The sequence below is a fragment of the Aspergillus nomiae genome, assembly GCF_001204775.2.
Source record: "Aspergillus nomiae NRRL 13137 chromosome Unknown contig00498, whole genome shotgun sequence".
Taxonomy (NCBI): domain Eukaryota; kingdom Fungi; phylum Ascomycota; class Eurotiomycetes; order Eurotiales; family Aspergillaceae; genus Aspergillus; species Aspergillus nomiae.
The window spans coordinates 1-22,681 of record NW_015378553.1 but is presented as its reverse complement, the minus strand read 5'-3'; the positions used below and the strand labels follow the sequence as shown (position 1 = coordinate 22,681).

Here is a 22,681-nt window from a genome sequence, read left to right as displayed (position 1 = left end):
TATGTCTTCCACCGATGGCTCCCCTATGTACTTTGTGTCTCATTTTTTTACCAAACCTTACGGTGACCGAGATACCAAATAACATTTCCAAGTGGCAACAAAAGTAACGACCCTTTGAGCAATAATGGTCCAAGAGAACCACCAGAGCTCAGGAAGGTAAACAGATCCTATCGGAACCTCTATTTCAATACATATACGGGTTTGTAGCTCAGCTGAAAAACAACTTCATAGCAATAGTAACATATCCAACGAAATTAATGCCAACGACAACAATCAGGCAGACCCAACTGCAGACCCAACTGCAGACCCTCAAAGCCCTGCTGCCACTGCCGAATACGTGGATTATTACCGCGAATTTCTTGATGAACTGGTAGACTTTTTACGAAATGAAGATAAAGCAACGATAGCTCGCATTGTTGGTCTTATACAATCTGGCGCATCTCAGGATGAGGTTCTTAGGGCGATTCGGAGTGCAAATAGTTAGTACGAAAAAGAGGGTATTCGTCACGGTTCTGCGTATGGAACTGTACATTTGCACTTGAGTTAGGCTATGGATGGTTCTTTACCATGAGAATTTATCATTACCTAATGGGTAGAATCAATCAATGCTACATGTTCTGTTGCACTAAACGTTTACGGCCAATACCTGCCAGTGACATTCCTTTATAGCGACGGTCAAGCCTCAATCATCATAATACGAGACAGCTAACTAGTATGGAAATATCTTCCTACTTAAGTTCCTACTTGTACCCCACTGTTACGCCCGGGGCTCCGTCGTCAAGTCCTAAATCAGTGAGCAGACCACACGTAGGGTTCCCCACCTGCAGTCGACACAAGACTGCCATCTTCATCACGTGATATAATGGGCGTCTAGCGTTGGTGTTGGACATACTACACGAAGGGTATGGCTGTGTTTACCAGGTTTGCTTCTCCGTCGGCGTTATCGTGCTAACACCGAGATGTTCCCTTGTTAAAGTCCGCCTAATATTGAGGTGCTCGATATTATCGTGATCGTAATATTCTACGATCTATAATGTTCACGTGCCCAAATATTATTATTTAGATAATATTTTGCCGGTGGTAACATTCACCGCTTATCGTTATCGTAGCCAATATATTAATTACCAGGGGCATGAATAATGTTTAGTGTTTATTGTATAGATGGAGCCTGGATGTTCTTGCAGGACCAGTTGCAGCGATTTTCATTTTATACAAGAATCATCCTGGAACAGTGTTCACGATTCCTCATAGAACTCCAACCTCAAGACATGGATGGGATGTTGATAGTGTCAATAACCCAGACCTTGCCGTTCTGGCTCGACTTCAATCCTGTGTAAGTCGCACTCTGAGCAGTGGCAATGGTGCTACCGAAGGTGGTATCGGCGGAGGCCAGGGTGATGGTCGTGTTGAGGCACTGCTGAGCAGCGATAGTGCCGGTGCAGTCACTGTCGCACTCGGTTCCGGTACCGTAGCCATCTATAATCAGCAAGTGGTCAATTTACAGTATCTGTTTGAGTCACCTACCAGGTCATGTATGGGCCAGAGGCACGAGAATAGGTAGAAAGGAGAGCTCCAGTGTCAGCATTGGTGACAGTCCTGCAAGAAGTCAACATCCGAATAAGCAATCCTCGATTCTGGGCAACATACTGCTTCCATGTCTCTCCATCGCTCTCCAAATTGTATTCAATCCGGACCTTCTCAGACCCGCTGACGGGGCTGGCAGTGCCATCGAGCTGACCAAAGGATCCAAACACACTGGCGCGGACGCACCACTGCCCAGTAGTGGCTCCACACCAGGAGTTGTCAGGCCAGCTCTCCAAGGTAGTCTGGATCAAATCTCCAGTACCATTGGACATGCCCGGCCACAGGAAGAGCTCGCCATTCTGGGTGGACGGAGCAGTACCAGGAATAATAGTGGTAACGGCATTGATAATGGTCGACTTGGATGGGCCCAACGAAACACTGCCTCCCCAGCTATCAGGTTTGGTATGGGTAGTAGGTGATCCGAAGATTGCAGCACTGGCCAGACCAGAGCTGGCCAGGAGAGGAAGAAGAAACTTCATGGTTTGAAGAATAGTAATCGCGAAACCGGTACGTGAGTGTAAGTTGAGCACTGCTGACCTTCCATATTTCGCTGGGTAAATCGCTGATATTTATGCATTTTCCCCTCTCACATCAGTGGTGGAAACAAATAGGCTCGTCGGGACCGGGTAATAAGGTGTTGTTTCAAAGTAAAACACTGTCAGTATAAGCGCCAGCTAGTTCAAACGGTGGATCCCCGCACCCTCAACGCGGTGATTGACGCATTAATTTCTACCAAACGAGGAATGGACAAGAGCTACCAACGCGGAGAAGTCTCCGGTTTGTGGATCAGATTTCTTCAAGGCTGACGGAGCTTGTCTGAGCTTGTGTCCAACGAGCGAAAAACGTGAAGAACATGAGATTGGAGGACAAGTGGGGAAGACTCCGTTCTTTAGACTCGGTTCACCCCTGTCATCGCTATATACATTCTGATTTTGAAGAAAAAAGAGAGAAACACCCGAAGCCACATCCGAGTCTCCCACTTCAGGCATAGCAAGCTTAAACCTGACATCAAGGGGGACGGATTTAGTTCCTAGACTATTCCAGATAGTCTCCGTTGGTTTCCTTATGGATGACATCAAACAGCGGTTTCGCGCCGAACCATCCAGCCAGGGGCGTGCCAACAGTCTTGTATGTGAAGGCAGCGTCTGCGTCGTCAATCTTGACGGTCTGGCCCCCTCGACCGGTCGCCGCAGCGTCGGCAAGTAGTTGCGCATGACAACACTTCTCCAGACTCACGAACCAGAAAATGGTCTCTTCAATGCTCTTGCCAACAGTCAGAAGACCGTGGTTCTGCAGAAGGGCTGCTTTCTTATTGCCCAGCGCCGCAGCGATTATCTTGCCTTCCTCCTCAGCGAGGACGATGCCATTGAACTGTTTGTACACAACGTGGTCCTATTGCCGACCGAGTTAATTGTTCAATTCCGCAGCATAGTGGGTTCGAGAGGTCACTTACATCATGGAATGCACAGGAGTCCTGGGAAATGATATCGAGTGGCCGACCCAGCGAGCAGAACGAGCGTCCATACAAACTGTGGCTATGAGCTGCACACAGTACATCCGGCCGGGCGGCATGAATAGCCGAATGAATCATGAAAGCCGCCGCGTTGAGCATACGGTTAGGTCCGCCGTCGATGACCTTGCCCGAGTGATCGACCTGAATCAAATCCGAAGCCTTGATCAAGGAGAAAGCAGTACCGAAGGGATTCACCCAGAAAGTCGTCGGGTCGACTGGGTCGCGAAGAGTGATATGGCCCGCAACACCTAGTAGAAATGAACCGTGAGCATGCCTACTGTGCTATTCCAAGGCGAGACAGTGCATCATCCATACCCTCGTCGTATCCATTCTTGCCAAAGATCCGGAATGCAGCAGCTAGACGGCCCTTGAGATAGTCCCGCTCCTCCTTTTTATCTTCGAACTTGGGCATGCTGGGCATCTGCATCTTGACCTTGGCCTTTTCCGCGCCCGCGGCCTGACTCGACTGCCGGGCTTGCACGGTAATGTTGCTAACAGTCTCGGTTGCTGTTGGGGGAGCCATGGTGATTGAATTTCTGTGGGAGGATGAATGATTCTCTTCCTCGTAGTTGCGATAGGTGATCAATTATGAAGTCGTTCAGGGGAGGTTCTGCTGATTATCATTGCGACCAGATTGGACAGATCCCTGCCGAGGTTCCCTAGTTCTCCGTACCAGGCGTTCCACGTCGGCCACTTCTCCGGGTCGCTTTCGACCATTATGCCAGCGTCCGAGCCGAAACGCGTTCCTCGGTCCGGGCTGGCCCGCCCGCGGGAAGTACACCGGCACGAATGCCGGCTGAACCCCGTGGGCGAGTCTGGTCGCAAGCGCTTCCCTTTCAACAATCTCACGTGCTGTTTAACTCTCCTTTCAAAGTGCTTTTCATCTTTCGATCACTCTACTTGTGCGCTATCGGTCTCCGGCCAGTATTTAGCTTTAGATGAAATTTACCACCCATTTAGAGCTGCATTCCCAAACAACTCGACTCGTCGGAGGAGCTTCACACGGGCGTGGACACCCCATCCCAGACGGGATTCTCACCCTCTATGACGGCCCGTTCCAGGGCACTTAGCTGGGGGCCACTCCCGAAGCATCCTCTGCAAATTACAATGCGGACCCCGAAGGGGCCAGCTTTCAAATTTGAGCTCTTGCCGCTTCACTCGCCGTTACTGAGGCAATCCCTGTTGATTTCTTTTCCTCCGCTTATTGATATGCTTCAGTTCAGCGGGTATCCCTACCTGATCCGAGGTCAACCTGAATAGATTGATTGGGGTCGCCGGCGGGCGCCGGCCGGGCCTACAGAGCGGGTGACGAAGCCCCATACGCTCGAGGACCGGACACGGTGCCGCTGCTGCCTTTCGGGCCCGCTCCCCCGGGAGCCGGGAGCCGGGGGGCGAAGCCCAACACACAAGCCGTGCTTGAGGGCAGCAATGACGCTCGGACAGGCATGCCCCCGGAATACCAGGGCGCAATGTGCGTTCAAAGACTCGATGATTCACTGAATTCCGCAATTCACATTACGTATCGCATTTTGCTGCGTTCTTCATTGATGCCGGAACCAAGAGATCCGTTGTTGAAAGTTTTAACTGATTTAGCTAATCTGCTCAGACTGCAATCTTCAGACAGAGTTCATTGGTGTCTTCGGCGGGCGCGGGCCCGCCAAAGCAACAAGGTACGGGTACCTTGAATAGATCGAGACTGAGCAGGACATCAATATGTTTTGGATTAGATTATCGATTCCCTACCGCTGCCTTCATAAGAGAACAATCAACCGGGTTGTTATGGCGGTTAAAATGGAACATTGTACATGTAGATCAGGAAAATGAGAAAACTCCGGCGACGTAGATCGCCTTCGAATCAAAGACCGACGTATGAGTTTGTTCCACTGTAATACCTAATGTTATCGGCTTGCCGAGTCCTTGTTGCGTGCTAATGGTATCCAACGCGTACGGGACACAGTAAGAGTTCCTGATCCACCTCAAACGTTCAGAAACCATTACTAGCTGCAAGATGCACCTTTCCCCTTTACGTTGAAGCAGCAAGATATACTTTATTGACATCAGGGGAACTAATCTTATGGCCGTCATTTTTGTCAAGGGGAATGACCATGAATTTTATAGGGAATTTCAAAAACAGATTATCCCCAGACAGACGCGCTTTCTTTGCCGGAGCGCCACTTACCGCGGCGCTAACCCCTATAGGGCTAGAGGTCTGTCTCCATAACAGGAGTCTATAAGTATGATTGGCTATTGGGTGTGACGATCTTAAGGCGATCTGGGCCTAGCCCGCTAGTGGGTCTTTCGGGAAAGAGAGCCCGTGTGTCCAGGGTAGACCTCGACATGGTCCGGTTCCGGTCCTACAGGTTGGAACCTGGAGTCGGACCATACGGGTCCCAGGTTCCAACTTTTTAGAACTGGAACCGGACCAACTATCCTGCAGGTTCTTCCCAGTTCGCACCTGCAGGAACCTGGAGTACATAATTTTGCCAAGAAATTTCCTATTTTGGGTGCATAAATTGCTGATTCATCTTTTTTATTACTGTTATTTACACATGATCTGGTCTCGCCCTCTACCAGTCTTCGACGGTAGCTACTCCTATATGAAATTATATGAAATTGTCTCGTAAATCGATTATTTCGGCTAGAAATATCACTTTGCCTTAAATTCTATCTTATTTTACTCTTTGTGGGTAGGGAGATAGTGTATTGTAGAGATTGTAGTGTATGAAGAGGGAAAAATATATTTTCTACTATGAGTAAACCTACCATGCTTTTGTAGAGCTGAAAATTATACACGCCTAGAATCTAAATTCAATAAGCCAAAAATAAGCTCAAGTAAAAGGGTTAGCTCTTAGAAGTAACTCCAGCTTTTTTAAAATTCAAATTATCCAACTAATATTAACTATTTTTGTCGCCTACAATTGTTGAACTACCTGGCTGCATCATTCTGCCGAAGACTTCAGTCAGCCGATTTCTGCGGAAATGCTACAACCTCCAGGTCTGCCAGGGTAACCGCCAGGTTCTGCGCAGTTCGGCCTAGGAAGAACCTGACAGAACCTGGCGCTGTGGGTCCTAGTAGCCAATTATCACGTATCGCGGTAGTAGACCTGGTCTATATTCAAATATCCACGCGTCCGTTCAGCTCGCGCCGACCGGTCTATCTGACTATTCTCCTCTAAATCCTTTCCCTGGTAGTTTCAGGGCTTCTCGTAAGTCTCTTCTGTTCATCTCCTCTCTTTTATCCCTATACCTTTTATTCATTATGTCACAGAGTCAACTCTCGCAGTCTTCTGATCACTATCCTTCATCTATCTTTGAGGACACACCCCTGGATAATCTCCCTTTCCCTCCATCCGATAGCGTCCAGTCCTTCACTCCTGATGCTTTATACGGTGATACTCCTAGTTCTACACCCAATATTAGTTTTTCTCACACCCGATCCGTATCCCCACCGGAGATCCTCGAGCGCGTTGGGCCTCAGAAAGAAGAGCTTCGTACTATAGACGGAGATGGTGAATGACGACTTCGTTGTATGGTGGTTGAAAACTGAGTTTGGTAGCCGCATCAACCGCAATCTCTTCGAGGATAAGCGTGGGGCACGAACAGCAGAATGCTGGAAACATTTTCACCAAGTTGCTGCTATTTCAGACGGGGAACCGAAGGTTATGTGCAAAACATGCGATCATACCCTTACTCACCCGGCAGATGGACACCGAGGAACTTCTTCTATAAATAAACACTATCAGGGAAGTGTTAAGTGTCGGAAGAAGACGCCACAGTCAAAAGATATTCGAAGACTCATCCAAAAAGGGGTACATTGACAAATTCTATCTACCTATTAGACTTCTACTAATATCAGTTTACATTAGGCACACCTCGCACCACAGAAGACTGCGTTTACTAACGATGTCTGGATTGAGAGGATTCCGACCTTCCCCTCAAGCTTACAGCTACCGTTCCAGCTTGTTGAACACCCCCAGTTCCGCGCTCTAGTTGAAACAATCCGCCTTGCCCCAAGCATGCCAGAAATTCCCACATCGATTACTATCCGGCGCTGACTACAAGTCATCGTTAAGGAGCGGCAGGAGAGTCTCCTTCGAACGCTACCTGAAGGTGGGAAGCTCTCTATTGCATTAGATTGCTGGACCTCACCCTTTCGCCAGGCCTTTATGGCAGTTACGGGGTATTTCATCGATCAAGACTGGAACTACTGCAAGATACTACTTGGCTTTGAACCTGTTTATGGGTCGCATACTGGTGTTAATCTCGGCGCCGTTCTCTTTCCACTACTGCAGAAGCATGAGGTTGAGGATCGGGTATTGACCGTTACTACGGATAACGCGTCTAGTAACTCAACGCTGGTGGAGAGCCTCAAGACCTCTGTTCGGGCACTTGAGCTACCAGGCAATATACCTATCATTCGCATGCCATGTATTGCACATGTTATTCAGCTTAGCCTGAAGGAGCTTCTTGGTCAGATGGAAGCTAATCCGAAGAATGAGAAAGAAGAGATGGATTTTACTGGAGGAACGGTACCCTCTTGCCGAGAGAATCATGAGATCATCTACACGTTGACTAAGGTAAGAGTGTATAAGATTATTTCTTACGTATCCTTCTAACTATCCTTACTAACAGTCATTTATCTACTAGATCCGAAAGCTTGCTGTCCAGATCAACAAGAGTCCCCAGCGCCGAGAGCATTTCTTAGAGCTTCGGACCAAGGAGCCAAAGCTTGTGCCGATGCAAGATGTCAAAACCCGCTGGAATTCAACCTTTCTGATGCTCCGGCGAGCGAAGCGGCTACAGTCAACGTTTGATGAGTTCTGCCGGGTATATAGCCAGGTGGATCTTTAACTGGGCGAAGAGCAATGGCGCCAAGTTGACTATCTTCTTTCAATCACCCAACCATTCTTTAGCTTCACCGACGAGGTCTCAAAGAGTAGGGATATCACGATCCATACCGTATTTGGCATCTACAATGCCCTCTTTGCTCACCTGGAGAAGTCAAAGAGACAGCTAATGCGAAAGAAGGTCAATTGGAAGACTGTGATGCTTAGAGCACTTGAGTATGCAAGGAAGAAGCTTTCGCAGTATTACGGGGCGACGGATGATGTTAGTGACGATCTTTATGCGATTGCTACAATTATGGCGCCTCAGAATAAGATTGAATTCTTCCAGAAGCCAGAGTGGGAGCCAAAGTGGGCTTCTCGATACCGCCAGCGTCTCGAGAAGTACCTTATCCCATATGAGAAGCGTTATTTACAGTCCCAGCCTAGATGTGATACTGTACCCTCTGCTGCACAGGTCTCCAACCTAGAGTTGATGGTATCAACTGCCCAATCTGGCCAGTCTCAGACGAGTGTTGACGATGAGCTTCGGCGTTATCTGGGTAGTAGTAAGTGAACTTTCTACCTCTCACTTCCTAAATACTAACCTTTCTGATAGGTACTCGTCTGATCAACCCACGGGTATTTTGGAAGGACCATCAGCATGAACTACCTATTCTCGCAAGCCTCGCACGAGATGTCCTTTCTACGCCTACGTCCGGTGCTGGTGTTGAGCGGTTGTTCAATTCTGCTCGTGATATCTGTCACTTCCGTCGACGGTCTCTGAAGCCAAAAACCACCCAGGACCTCATGATGATGATGTGTACAACCCGCTTTGATGTTAAATCGGAGGACTTAGCCTTCATTGATGAGTACCTATCTACACAAGAGATCCATGCAAGAAAGGAAGAGCAGGAGGCTCAGAAAAAGAAGGAGGAGGTGTTCGATCTGATTAGTGATGACGATGAGGAGGAGGAGGAGGAGGAGGAGGAGGAGGAGGAGGAGAATTACACTCACTCAACATCTGAGCCGACCCAGCTAGCCGGCGAGAGTATCCTTGGTAAGAGACCAAGAAATGAAGCAGCAGAAGCAGCGCTACCAACAACCGAGGCGCCGCTTATTTAACTCGAAGATGATGGCGAAGATAAAGAAGATGATATAGCTCTTCCACAGAATAGCAGTACCCGACGGCGTACATCTGGGCGAGTTCCGAAGCGTATACGAAGGGATGAAGACTTGTATGAATATCAAAGGCCATAAGAACAGAGAAATTTCAATCAAAATACCGCTATCTTACATCACCTGGTGTTGATACCAGCACTTCTAGGGGTCGGCTTGCTTGGCGCTGTCTTCTGGACTTTGAAGTTTCAGCTAGCTCAAAGCGCCGAAAAAGCGGGGTACAATGACCGCTGTTAGAAAGCAGTATAAAGCAATGTGATATATTCCTCCATCTGGCCGTCGCTTACAATAGAAAGATTGTCGGACATTGAATTTGAAAACAAGAGTGTCGGGCCGGGGTTAGCGTCTTGCCAGTCCTGATCATCTGTATTGGTATTTGGAATGGCTGAAATTTGGTTTCCGAGACTCAGTTGCACAGATCGGACATGTTGTCGAGCCACCTCGACCGAGTGAGACGTTCCCGGGAGGTGTTCCAATGCATTGGAGATAATTTCCAAAAGGGTTTCAAATGCCTCCACAGTGATCTTTCCGTCTTCATGATCTTTCGTGATGATCCTCAAAACCAAATGACTACTTGCGATGGTATGAACGGGGTAAGGATCAATAGCCAGGAGGGGGCATTGAGCCTTTCTCGTCTGGCGGCCGGCCAGGGAAATCACATCCGAGAAAACATAACGACTCGTTGATCCGATCTTAAAGCCATTAATTGCACCTTGCACTGCGTCGTCTCGCGCTAAATTCAATTGAGAAAGGAGATCGGGCCTCTCAGATGCTTCGATGGCGTCGACCAAAAGAAGTACGCCAAGATACCAGTGGCACATAAGTAGCCCTAGAAACAGATTAGCCTCAAAACCTGTGAAATAATACATTTTATAGAAGAACTCGAGGGCGTACAAGAGTTGAATCTTTGTCTAATGCCCAAAAAATCCAACCGACACATACAAGCCTCCAACATAGGACCATATGTAAGTCGGAATCGTTCCATGGCACAGAGAACGGCGCTGAAAGCAGCATGAATAAGGTCTTCACTGCAACCATCTCGTAGCGCCTCTTTCAGAGCAGCCACAGCCTTCCACAAATAAAGCTTCCATTGGCTAGCACACATGTTTATTTCGTCCGCTTCAGTATCGCCTATCGTTGAGGCTTGAAGCAGCAACCCTTTCTGCCATCTTTCGTGAGTGATAGAAGCTCTAGTCTTTATCACTTCGAAAAAAAGCTCCTTATCCATCCCTAGGTTTCCGACAGCCAGAACGGGCTTATAGTCGAGTGTAACAGAGGACGTCGTGTCGATAACGATGCCAGCAGCGTACATCATGTTCTCATAATGAAGATTTGAGTAGCATTGCATACCAGTGATACTATGATCCGACACATGAGACGTTACTGTTGAATCTTTTGTTATCACTTTGGATGTCGAAAATTTCAATGTCTCACGCCGGCATCTGAGGCTGTAAATATGGTGTAACGCTACTTGAAAGCAAAGTGAGCCTGACAAACCTTCCATCTCCTCGTCCTCTCCTACGCCGATAGGGACAGGAGTAAGACCAAATAGAATAAGAGAGAATACAGACTGATAGGACCTTACATTGATGGCTTTCAACATGAACTTTCGAGACTTACGCCATAGAGCGCGCATCATATGCTCATGCCATGCGTTCAATGGGGTCTTTCGTAGCTCAGGGTAAATAACGGAAAGCCATCGTACGCAAAAGCAGTGGATCGTTGTAATGGCAACTGCTCTGGCTTCTATCTCTTTCTTCTCAGAGGACCCTAATGCCTGTTGCCTCCCCGAGGGAATATCACCGGGGTCTTGCTCAATGGAGTTTATTTCGCGATCTAGCTTGACGCAGAGATCGAAGATGCTTAGACCGTTATAATCGAGGCCTGGACTGTCGTAGAAATTGCACGCGCCAGCAACCCAAGAAGTAAATAATGGGTCAAATGTATCCCAGTATAGCTTTTGCAACTGTAAGCCCATCTCAGACGGATTGGGCCATGTGGAGAATTCGTGTACAGAGTTCCCATGCTTAGCTGTGGATATCAGCGTAGTCGAATCGGCAGTGGCCTGCAGGGGTCCCGTGACTCGATTGTTAGGATTGTACACCCTTGGCTGCAATGATGAGAGCCACTGTAGCCTTATTGATAATTAACGAAACTAATAGCCAAACCATGGGGTTGTGGGGACTTTCACTGACGTTAAAGGTGCAAGTTCGCTTCCGGTCTTTACAACGAGAGCAAGGCACGGTTCCGACTCGAGAATCTCCAGCCAAGTCAGAAGCATCACAGCCAACTCGGGCCCGACGACAGTCATCACAGCTGCTGTTCTGTTTGCGGCGCTTCGGAGCACGTATGTGCTTCATATCAATGAAAAAGTACACTAGCCTATCTCACGATGCTCGAGAGGTTTTTGTCGAGGGTCGCATCTGAAGTTCCCTTGCCGTTTTACCTCGGCAGTGGCGGCGTGAAATCCACACAGACCCACTTTGTGGACGTAAGCAATATCTAACGTATTCGGAAAGCGAGCGTTCCACGTAACCGAGCGTTCCAACCCAATATCCCATATAAAATAGCCCTTTTCTAATCCAAATATCCCAACAGTGAGAAGTATCCAATGCTTAATTTACTAATATATGTTATATATTAGGTCTTAGAGCTCTAATAGACCTTTTTTAATATATTTTAGACTGTTATAATATAAGATTCAATAAAATATACAATAATATATATTGCAGTTATTATATTGAGAGAATTATAGAACTAAAAAGTCTTATATCTAGTCTATTAGATAATTATATGGTTTAAAACTCTTAGTACTAGAGTACAGCTTCTCTGGACTTCTTGTTGCTGAGATATCCGATATATAAAAATGGTCATTTTATATGGGATACGGGGTTAGAACGCTCGGTTACGTGGAACGCTCGCTTTCCGAATACGTTAATGTGATCACACCGCTTGTGGATTACGTTAACTCAAGGTAGTTGGCACGGTTCCGGTTGACAGTATCCTAGGAAAAAGGGAGAGAGGCTACATTGTGTAGATTCTTTGCAAAAATAGTGATTCAGGATTCTGTGATTAACCTGCAAATGAACCCAATAAAATAAGCTGTATTTACTGGAGAATATAGCATAGTTATTGAAAATGGGTTGAATCAGACAAGAATACGATCGAGAAATGCGAGCTGACCCGAAAGATTGGCATCAAACGCAATGCCACCAGCATATAAGTCAAAATGCCCCCCCGGAACTCTCAAACCCTCTCCCAACGGGGCATTTCGTACTGCAGCCTCGGCTGCCTCCAAAGGTGCCTCGTTGTCATAGGTTGGAAGAACAATGAGATACGGCTTCTTGCTCTTCTTGACGCCTAACACTGGACGGTGCATGGGAAATTCGAGTAAGGACCGAGCGGTTATGATGTTTGGGAAGGCGACATCTGACGGACTGATTCTCTGCCACCCTTGAATCACCTCCGAGCCTTCCATCAGGGCAATTGCTGATCCAGATGATCCATTCCCTGTCAGATTTATGTAGATTGGCTCCTTCCCGAATAATGAGCGTATGCCGTCAGATATCGCCATTTGAGTGATACGAAGAGACTTCAACAAAGGCTGCCTCTTTGCGGCTGCGAAACTGTCAACGCAGGGACACTGTGCGATGGCGCCAGCGAGCTCATGGTCAGACGCTATTATGGCAGTGGTGTGCATGCCCCCAAAGCTAGATCCCCAGACAACGATTTGTTTTGGATCAAATCGGTCAGGCTGTTGTCGAGCCCAGGCGATAACGTCACGAAAATCCTGTAGCTCGCCCGAGATTGACAGGAAATTGCGTGGTTGTCCATCGCTTTCTCCAAAGTGTAAATAGTCGAAAGTTATTGCATAGTAACCCTTGGCAGCGAAGGCCGATGCGAATGGAGCCAGACCGGCTGCCTTGATCGCACCAATGCCATGGCACATAACAATCACTGGCCGTGGTCGGAGACAGTTTTCAGGAGAAAAGATTGACAGGGCAATCTGTAGACTGTGATCCCGAGAGCTAGGTATCTTGAGATCTTCAATTGCCCCCATTTTAAGAGATAAGAAGGCAGTGGAGAGGTCGTAAGTCCGGAGGAGGGAGACGTTGAAACTATGCGAGGCGGGATTTTACCTTTCAGTCTTTTTCAGGCCAGGCGCAAGGTCGCGTGTTAAAAGGCGCAACTTGGGAAGCATCGGGAAAACAGTAGTTTTGCCCTATTATGTATCTGCAGGGTGTAGGGATTGGAGAAACCTCGGTCCTTCTCCTATTAGAATAGATTATCTTGGTATTTGGATGTGAGTGACCCCGGAACCGACATGCTGTGGAATTTCCTGTGGACCGCCGGAACCGAAAAAGGCGGAGAAACACTAAGCTTCCTGGTTCTTGGTCAAGTTTCGCTACCCAATGAAGACCTCCGTTATTTTCCGAGGAAGACGAGGGATGGCACTTCAATCCTTTCGCGACCTTCTACGGTCGAAACCTTAAGAGATTTCCTTCGCGTTATATCGCTGACCTTCGCTCGCCTCAGACTGATTAGCACCAGCCTTAGACTGGCTAATTATTACTACTGATCTCAGGACTAGACTAGGACAAGAATGACCGTTATAGGATAGGTGCAGTACAAAGAGGGCCTTGCTATGACGTATCCCCTCTTGCTGCTGGTTTCTCTCTGTTCGTGCCTCTATCTGCGCATGTTCATTTTATCTAGGCGATTGTTATTATATTCTCCCAGATCAGGATTCCTGGGCCTTACCTATTACTTGTTCTAGAATTGGCAACCCAAGATTTGTTATGCGATTGCTACTCTGTGAGATAGTAAGTAATGTACATTTTTTAAATTCATATGATTGCCTGAAGACCTATGATATCTATATCTAGAGTATCGAACCGCGGGAATATGTCGTGGGAAGATTAACTCTCAAGCTTTTGATCCACCTGTCTGCGAAATATTGAACCAAAGTTTGGCGCTGGTAGTAGTCTGCTAGTATAGTAACTTTAGCAAGCAGTTCCAGACTTATTTCCCGAGATAAGTTTAGAGGCCGAGAGTAAAAAATATTTATTAAAATTAAGAGTCTTAAGATCCTAGCCGCTGATAGTAATCTCAACTGCTCCCTTTTTAGGTAGATAAAAACCTTCTTTCTAGCCCTTAGTAAGTGCTTTCTGGAATACAGGTAAAGCTAGGATTAGGTGTTTTGCCGATACTTAGATACGAAAATCCTGCGTTTTCACGTGTTCCTTATTTTAAAATTTAGGTATGGTAAGCTTGGTTTGTTCACTACTACCCTTTTTTTATTTATTATAAAGGACAATACTGGTACATACCTCTGCAAGTTGCTCTTTGAATATGATGGGCTCCTCAACAAAAGGCTTCTTAGTAGGAGGCTCTTCAGTAGGCGCTTCCTCGACAGGCGGTTCCTTATGATCGTTTTAAGGTGCCAAGTGATATTCCGGGTATTGCAGAATTATATTGACCTCTCCGCCTGGGTTAAATATATGGGTTTCCCGTCTCACCGCGGTACTATCATATAGAACTAGCAATTTAGAGATATATTAGAATTTAAAATTTTAAATTATCGATGTTACTATATATGTATTTACTGATGTTTAGATCTAAAGCCTGAGAAGATTTAGTTAATCTTTAATCACTTCTATAGATAGTATGTTCGAATTTGCAGCGATCTGGTACCTTAGTTTACAGTTCAGTTGAGCTTGGTGTAAACTTTACTTCCAAAATTACAACGACCCCGTTGGAAGAAGACACAAATCACTATTTTAAGATAATGGAAAGATACTGTTCACACTTTTAAGAGAAGATTCAGGATTTAGTTATTCCTTGAATGATATAAATCTGAGGATTGAAATGAAATGCTGATCTAGAATGAGGCTAGTTTTAGGTTGTTAGGTTTTTTCTATCTTCTGGTGTGATACCGTTGTGATATGGAGATTACCTGACCTTGTTTCTAAGCCTTAAAAATAATACTGCCATGTAGCTACACCTCTGTTGCTTGTTTTGCTATATTAGGTTGATAAAGTAGGGCTATGAGACTAAATAAAAATTGACTGTCTGATATAAGTAAAAAGAGGCTTTGACCTTTAAAAAGTTTTCAACTTTACTGAATATTTTTGTTTTTAGCGATCGTTCAGATTCGAGTACATTCTATGAACCAGTTAAATTCCAATTTCAAGCTCTAGTGGGGTGAGGGTAGGGGGAAATGAGCTTGCGGCACTAAAATTCCATTTCTCCACTGTCTTTAACGTTCTATCAGTGAGAGGCTTAGCGCCGCAGTGGAACCATCAAGTCCAGGAATTTTTTTATCTGGTATGAAATAAAATTCAGTGTACCAAGACATCTTGCCGCGGTGGACTCATATTTGCCTTTAATAGGCTTACATTTCGTTGGCGAGTCGCTGGCTAGGGGATGAAAAGCGCCTGCAGACCTTGTATAATATAATAAGGATAATGTAGTGAATAATCGTTTTCTCCAGGTTGATCTCCCATGGTATAGGTTATGGCCCACCAATTTAGTATTTTCAACCGTGGGGGAGTCACTCGGATGCGGACAAAGGATTTATCCGGTAGATCAAATACGTTTGGACGAGTTCCACCCAACTCATTACCTGACAGAAGGATTATCTTATCACACTTCTTCTTAACTGAGTAATCAATTTGATTCAAAATCCCAGTAAATTATAGCGGTTGATACTAAGTATCTTCTGGATCTGCTGTCAAAGTGATCATTTCTGTTACGGACCCCGGCCTAGTGCGGCACTGTCAGATAATATACTGGCTACGATAACGATAAGAGCGGTAAATGTTACCGACGGCAGAATATTATCCAAGCGATAATAACCAAACACGTGAACATTATGAGACACGATAATGTTAAGGACCTCGATGTCAGGCGAACCATGATAATAGGGTTTCTCGGTGTTAGTACGGTAACACCGACTAAAGCGCCAACGTGGGTGAACACGGACATACCTTTCGTGTAGTAACAAGACATCCACAGAAACGCCCACGAACATCACGTGACGAAGTACCAGCTAGAGTACCATGAATGGTATATAGTATGGTACCTGGGGTACCAGCATAAGTACCACAGATGGTATACAGAAAGGTACCACAGAAGGAAATATATAAGGACGCTCATTCATGTACTTAGTTTAGTTCTTCGTGATCAATAAACATTGTTACTACGGATTTACCTTTGCTAGTAAACCAGTCTCAACTCGTTCGCAATCTTCAACTACTGAGTATACGTACTTAGTAGGCCTGGCCCTTTGAACTCAAGTCCAGTATCGTCAACCGACCTTGCCCTGTCCACGACTCAAGTTACGACCAACGTACCTAGATACGATTCCCAATAGTAGTGGTCACGATCGACTACAGGTGAGTGTTACTACACGTGGTTAGCTTACTGGTTTAGGACTTGACGAAGCCCCGGGCGTAACAAAACTGTGCTACTGATAACAGATTTACCCAATTATTCTATTAGTAATTGATATAGTATCGCAAATATTGTTCGAGTATCTGATTTATTCTCTCTGTTTAACTATTTCCCTGTGGATAGTATACTAAATTTATAGAATACACTAAATATTGAATTTAGAAATATATAGAGTTTACTATGAGCTTAAAAGCCTTTTGATTGTATTGTGTTGACATGTAGAGGTTTAAAAAGAGTGCCTCGGAGGCCGAAATCCGCGTGTTACAATACTTTTGACCTAGCACTTTACCATATATGGGGGCAAGTCCCAATCGTGCTAACGCCGTTAGTTCTAAAAGGACCAGCAAATGCCCATTGAAGCCCAGTCATGACGATGCCTAGTTAACAAAGCATTAGAGTTTGCCTGTACATGGAACGCGTGAGAACTGACCAATATCAGCCACAGATACCACGCCTCGATGAACCAAATCATAAGTTTCACCAAGAAGGGCGGCCCGTAATCTATTCCCACCCAAGTCAATGGAGCCCTCCCGTACAAGGAGGGGCATTCCGCCAAGGGAGCGATAAAAGCCTGTTGCGGCAATAGCATGGTTTATTTGCGTCTCAGGGTGGATAGTAACCTCTATTATTGGTAGCAAATGGGGTAAGCTGGTAGGATGGCCGATGAGGACGCGGCCGGGACGATGGTTGCATTCGCATACCAGCTCAGAAGGGATTCCTGGTTGAGAGGAACAGATCACAGTTGCGGGTGGTGTCTTTTGGTCCAGACGTGCCAAAAGCTTTCTCCTAAATTTGAAACCCTCAAGGCTGTTCTAAATCCATGTTAGTACATAGGCGTGTTAAGATGTTTAGGGTGGAATGAACGGTTTGCCTCTTGGATAAAATCAATTTCTGCCAAATATTCGTCTATTTCCTCTACAAACTCGTAATTTGAGAGGCTTGCCTCTGGTGCAAGGCCTGCTATAACGAAACTTGGCCAGGCATCATGTAGGAATGTTGAAAGCTTTGCCGGAGCATCGGGATCAGGGTCGGTAACGATTACTTTGAGGCCTTTCGCGAGGAAAAGAGCGATCCAACTTGCACCTATGACACCGGTCCCAATCACGCCCACTGTTCTAACCACCGGTGTTGACATCCTGTGAAGAAGGAAAATGAGTGCTAAGCAGTTAACCGCAGAGTAAATGGTCGATGGAGGTGTAAACTTGATTGTTAGAATGACTTATTCTTAATGCTCTACTAGCATGCCTCGGAAGTAGAGCCGTTTGCCACAGTAATTCTACATCACATAAGAGTTACCCATCCAATTTTAGTAAGGATAAGGGATAAATAAAGTTAGGAAAAGGTACCTCGGAAGCGAAATCTCCTCGGGCAACTATAGCCCTACCTGCCTGACTGGCTAGAAACGGTTTTACTAGCTCCCGCGGCTTTCGTCCGTAGATGAACCGAAATATATGATTAACTAACAAAACATGGACCAATTAATCAGTATAAATTGGAGGGGTATTTTGTCCTGCTAGGATGGAGTATCTATCTGCTATGTTCATTTTTATTCTATGCTAGAAATATTTAGATTTCTACCGTGGTTTGCTGGATGAAGTAGCAATGACTATCCTTTAAGCCATAGTCCTTTTACTGGTATTTATATTAGTCTATACGCGCTCCCACCGCAGTGCTTCTATTGTTTCTCAAACTTTATCTTTACCGCTCTTTTTCTATATCTTTATATTAATAGACCTTCTCGCTTTCAATGGTACCAATAGTAATAGAATCTATATTACTGTACACCGTTGTATATTCAACGTAAGTATAAGCAAAAATTTCTATGGGCTAGTATGTTATATAATATATTTTTAGCTATCGTTGTATTGGCAAAACATTATATGTTATAGTTAACTTAATTTTAAGGGAGGACTATACGAGAATTTTATGGGACGGGACGCGACTCGTGGACTGGCCTTGCAAAGCTTTAATAAAGAAATACTTACTAAAGATCTTAAGGGTCTTTTGGACGATATAAAGGATCTTACTCAAGATAAGTTAGGTAATCTTGAGAGCTGGGAAAATAGATTCTTGTTAAAGTACCCAGTAATTAGTGAATTGGTTTCTAATAATGAGTTTAAGCTCCAGCAGCAAATACAAGTATCCGGCACGACAGTCATCGGGTATTCTCTGTAAAGTGGTGTAGAGTTAGTTTATTTACCAGGATTTTGAACTTCCAGCTGTATGCAAGCAGGGAATATTACTTTAAGAGTAGTTTTCATTTTTCATTCCATGTAGGAAATTTAGAGCCTACTGGTGCGTATATGGAAACTCTATCTCCAGTAAGGCGTCGCGCAGAGCTTTATAGCCGGTATTGGGGTTGTTTTATTTTAAATTTATCTAAGGGTTCCGTGTTTATATATAAATATCCAGAAAGCCGACTCTGCTATATCAAATGTCAACGACATTGATAAGCTGCTCGCTTAGAAGAAGCCTTAATATGTAGGTCTTATAAGGAAAGTAAATTGACGGTTGGTATTATTATATACCAAAGGCATTGCTTTAGCTCGCTCAATTGCTCCCTTGCTAGTGTACCTAAACTTGATTAGTCTCTTGCTCTTTTTTCCTACTATAAACCTTTATCTTCTCTGCTAAAGTTTTGATAATTCTTTATATAAGCGTCTCAAGTACCTTAAGCTTAATATGTTTATGTTACCTATAGAAGGGCTCAAGAAAATCTATATTATTGTATTTTTTTATTGTAGAATCTCTAAGAAAAGTGTTGAGTAGTTCTTTTCGGGGGTGTAGTGGGAGTGGTATTGTCTAGTTAAGCAGCTGAAGTAATATTGAAAGACTTGTCCAATAGCTTGGAAGTTAGCATAAGTAACTATATTATAGGTTGTGTAAGGGAATAATTAGTGGCCTACGAAGGAGCTATGCTTGTAAAGGCTTACCTTTAAACCTAAACTAGGTGCGGGGATTTTATATATAGTGATAGCTGAAGCTTCGCTGTTTAATTTTGTAGAACTGGTTTATCGACGATAAACCTGGAATAGGGGAATGTTTTTCTTTATATAGATAGCTTTTACTAAAGGGTTGCTAAGTTTCACAGCAGGTTCTACCCAGCTAGTATATAGAGAGATATACCTTTATATATTATATTTGCAGAGTCCCCGCATTGTAGGGCATGTTATATATTGTAGGTTTTTCATATAAACATTACACTGCACATTTTATTCTGTTGTATAACCAAGCCCAGAGGTAAAGCACAGATCTTCCTTACTTTTATGTCTCTGTTACTATGAAAACTCCAATCTAAAAAATATATATATTATGCTATTTGCAATCCCTTGAAGCCGCGGGGGTACAATGAAGTTTCTAGAATTGTGTCTAGATACTTTAGGTAGTATCAAAGTAACTTAGGCTGCTATGAAGCCTAGACTAACTAGACAACGATGGCGGGAATGTCATTTATACATATAGTTCCAGATGACGGACTATATTGGCAGTACATATTAAAATCTCAAGTCTAATTAAAGAAGATATATGATGCATGGCTTTTACATAAACCTGGGCATACTTAAGTTCATAAGAAGTGGTGTGAGTGTCGGATGAGTCAAAATTATCCAATACCTTTCGTCCCCTTACTAACTACTAGAATTCCCAATACTAGGATTTCTAGTACGTCTGCTTTCACATACTAACTCGCCTCGTTACTATTGTTAGATACTGGAAGTAGCTCAGCAGTAACAAGTGACCGTGTTATCTAAGAAATAGTAATCGAATAGTATTTAGAATCTAGGAATGCGCTATACTAGCATAATGTAGGTTAATTGAAATCTGGGAGGTATATATAGCGCTTTAGAAAGTCGCTATTTAAAGTTGTTCGTAGTTATACCTCTTTGGCACCTTTGTTACTTGTACCACGAATTATACAGCTGAGATTACTAACTGGAAGGGTGAATAGAAAATCAATACTGGTAAGTATTTAAACTAGGAGGAAGTACTATCCTGACATGGCTCCTACAAACAGGTAGGTACCACCTATCTTTATCCGATATAGAATACTTGTCAGCCAGGTTATTTTGTATAATATGGAAAGGCGCCGGTTTGATACAACAGATAAAGGTAATATTGGCCTTTTTTAATAACCTGGATAAATCTGCGTTTCCATTGGTTAATTACCATAACGTTTCTACGAGAAAGCTAAACCCAAGCGTGAGGGTAAAAAAAATAACCATGAAATAAAGATTAGTTTATATATTATATATTAAATAGATAAAGTATAAAATACCTATGAAGATCTTAAAGAATGCTAGAGTTTAGAAATCTATTAATATATCCAAGATATTTACTAGATAAATACGTATTATAAAAAGTTGTTGAACCCGGGGTTTCTAGAGTTTGATAACTTATATACTGTATAGGCGCCGTAGAATAGCGTTAATATTACTACTAAGGAAAGCTAAAATACGGCTATTAATATGTTAATAAAGTATTAAGTATATAAATAGAAGATATCTATCTTATCTATGTACCGTAAGATAAAAAGACTACGAAGATAAAGGTATTTTCTAGAATAAATTTAAGAACCGTGGCTAGAATTATAAGTAATTCTCCAAAGAAGTAGACGATACCACTGAATAAAATAAGTTAGCTGGGTTTAATATTTAATATATAATTTAAAAATATTGTCGCTGTCCTAAATTTCTCGGCCCTTTACTATTCTATCAGCTCATAGACAAGGGGAGTTAAACTTAGAATAAATCCTATAACACCGCTAGATATATTAGCACAATAGAGGTCGAGGGGATGAAACATTGTACTAATAGAGGTGTAGGGTTACCAAGAATAGCTCTGAGTTCTTCTTTTCTGGAAGGCTACAATATATAAACTTGTCTTGAATATTGTAAAGGTATCGCCATATCTTCTATTATTATAGATTTTCTAATAGAATCTACCATGGTCTCCTGAGGTTGCCAATTGCAAGGTTGGGGTGGTCCGATGTTAAAAGTGTCCTCGCTTTCGCCGTTTTGCATGACAGGCAGAATAATACGCTCTGATAATGATAATACCCCCTCCCGAACTATTCTACTTCCTCATTTAAATAGTTATAAGATGTGAATTATTGAATTCTCGGTACTTCATATGATGTGCATGAATGGTTGTGCCACTGGGCAGCAAGCGAATTCGATGTTTACGGGCAATAGTGATGTGGGGAAGGCCACCCGCGGAATCTGCGTGCCCGAATATCCGCGGTTGACCGAATCGCTCCACTTTGGCGTCTGGGCCAAATTTAGCTGTTGCATTGCAATTGTCATAGTCTGCCACCCATCCTGTTCGACCTTCCGAAAGGCCGATAATTCAACGGGGAGCACAGCATATGTGTCCTGCCAATATTGTCGGGGACATGCGAGTATAATGGTGGATATGCGCACGGGACGCGTCGGATTTGCAGTGAAATAAAAAAGAATACAGCCGATGGGTGGCGCAATCAGAGACTAACATTGATCAGTTTCCGCGACCGGCTATCATTGCCCCTTCAAGCCCCTGAAAAGAAGCTTGTCGTGGGGCATCGTTTTGGACCCTGAGAGGCGCAGCCAATTGCTGATCCTGCGACTGATTACTATATTCCCCTATCATCTTGGATTCCAAGGTTCTCTTGCATTTACGGGCAACCGCCTTTGCATGACATGTCTTCCGCTCAAAGGATGATCGCCAAACTCTCCCGTATCGCAGCGTAGATGTGTTTTCTAGATGAGGCTCCCCGAGAGAAAATCATAATATAAATTATATCAAATCGACTAAAAAAGATGATTAGCACCTTGGTAGGCTCATGGTGAGATGGGCTAAGGCGCTACTCCGAAGAATTTTTTGGTCTTTTTTTAGTCCGGTACTTAGCCTTCAATAATATCTGAACTCGATCGATCATGCTCAGGAAATCTTGGACTTACGAGTTTCCCTCTATCCAATCATATTGTACGCTAGTCCCTAATCTTAACTACTTTTGTCTCTTAGGGTCCATTCTTTGTTTAAAGGTATCAGTTGGCGATTGCCCAGTGCTGGCAATTGGATGTTCCCCAGATATCTAGAGTGAGTCAAGGTTCTAAACTTAATATATTAATAAATATATATAAGCCTTATTAAC

The 22,681-nt window shown here is 44.2% G+C and overlaps 6 protein-coding genes across 6 annotated transcripts; 1 reads left to right on the top strand and 5 right to left on the bottom strand.

Moving 5' to 3' along the window:
- Nucleotides 1–1,261: 1,261 nt before the first annotated feature.
- ANOM_011049 (uncharacterized protein) lies at nt 1,262–2,063 on the bottom strand (the record flags this gene model as incomplete). The annotated part of the gene is made up of 3 exons (XM_015556305.1): nt 1,262–1,445; nt 1,525–1,596; nt 1,648–2,063. 3 exons carry the CDS (start codon nt 2,061–2,063, stop codon nt 1,262–1,264), a joined length of 672 nt encoding a protein of 223 aa, XP_015401997.1.
- Nucleotides 2,064–2,619: 556 nt separating this feature from the next.
- Nucleotides 2,620–3,620, bottom strand: ANOM_011048 (class II aldolase/adducin family protein; the record flags this gene model as incomplete). The annotated part of the gene is made up of 3 exons (XM_015556304.1): nt 2,620–2,976; nt 3,038–3,345; nt 3,413–3,620. 3 exons carry the CDS (start codon nt 3,618–3,620, stop codon nt 2,620–2,622), a joined length of 873 nt encoding a protein of 290 aa, XP_015401998.1.
- A 2,736-nt stretch (nt 3,621–6,356) lies between these two features.
- On the top strand, nt 6,357–9,045 carry ANOM_011047 (uncharacterized protein; the record flags this gene model as incomplete). The annotated part of the gene is made up of 5 exons (XM_015556303.1): nt 6,357–6,606; nt 7,160–7,674; nt 7,745–7,905; nt 8,011–8,489; nt 8,540–9,045. 5 exons carry the CDS (start codon nt 6,357–6,359, stop codon nt 9,043–9,045), a joined length of 1,911 nt encoding a protein of 636 aa, XP_015402001.1.
- Nucleotides 9,046–9,332: 287 nt separating this feature from the next.
- Nucleotides 9,333–11,452, bottom strand: ANOM_011046 (uncharacterized protein; the record flags this gene model as incomplete). The annotated part of the gene is made up of 3 exons (XM_015556302.1): nt 11,268–11,452; nt 9,994–11,204; nt 9,333–9,928 (listed from the first exon to the last, which is right to left on the bottom strand). Exons 1-3 carry the CDS (start codon nt 11,408–11,410, stop codon nt 9,333–9,335), a joined length of 1,950 nt encoding a protein of 649 aa, XP_015402002.1. The 5' UTR covers nt 11,411–11,452.
- Nucleotides 11,453–12,247: 795 nt separating this feature from the next.
- Nucleotides 12,248–13,159, bottom strand: ANOM_011045 (alpha/beta hydrolase; the record flags this gene model as incomplete). The annotated part of the gene is made up of 1 exon (XM_015556301.1): nt 12,248–13,159. One exon carries the CDS (start codon nt 13,157–13,159, stop codon nt 12,248–12,250), a length of 912 nt encoding a protein of 303 aa, XP_015401999.1.
- Nucleotides 13,160–16,839: 3,680 nt separating this feature from the next.
- Nucleotides 16,840–17,689, bottom strand: ANOM_011044 (uncharacterized protein; the record flags this gene model as incomplete). Its single annotated transcript, XM_015556300.1, has 3 exons — nt 16,840–16,931; nt 16,985–17,366; nt 17,474–17,689. 3 exons carry the CDS (start codon nt 17,687–17,689, stop codon nt 16,840–16,842), a joined length of 690 nt encoding a protein of 229 aa, XP_015402000.1.
- Nucleotides 17,690–22,681: the final 4,992 nt, after the last annotated feature.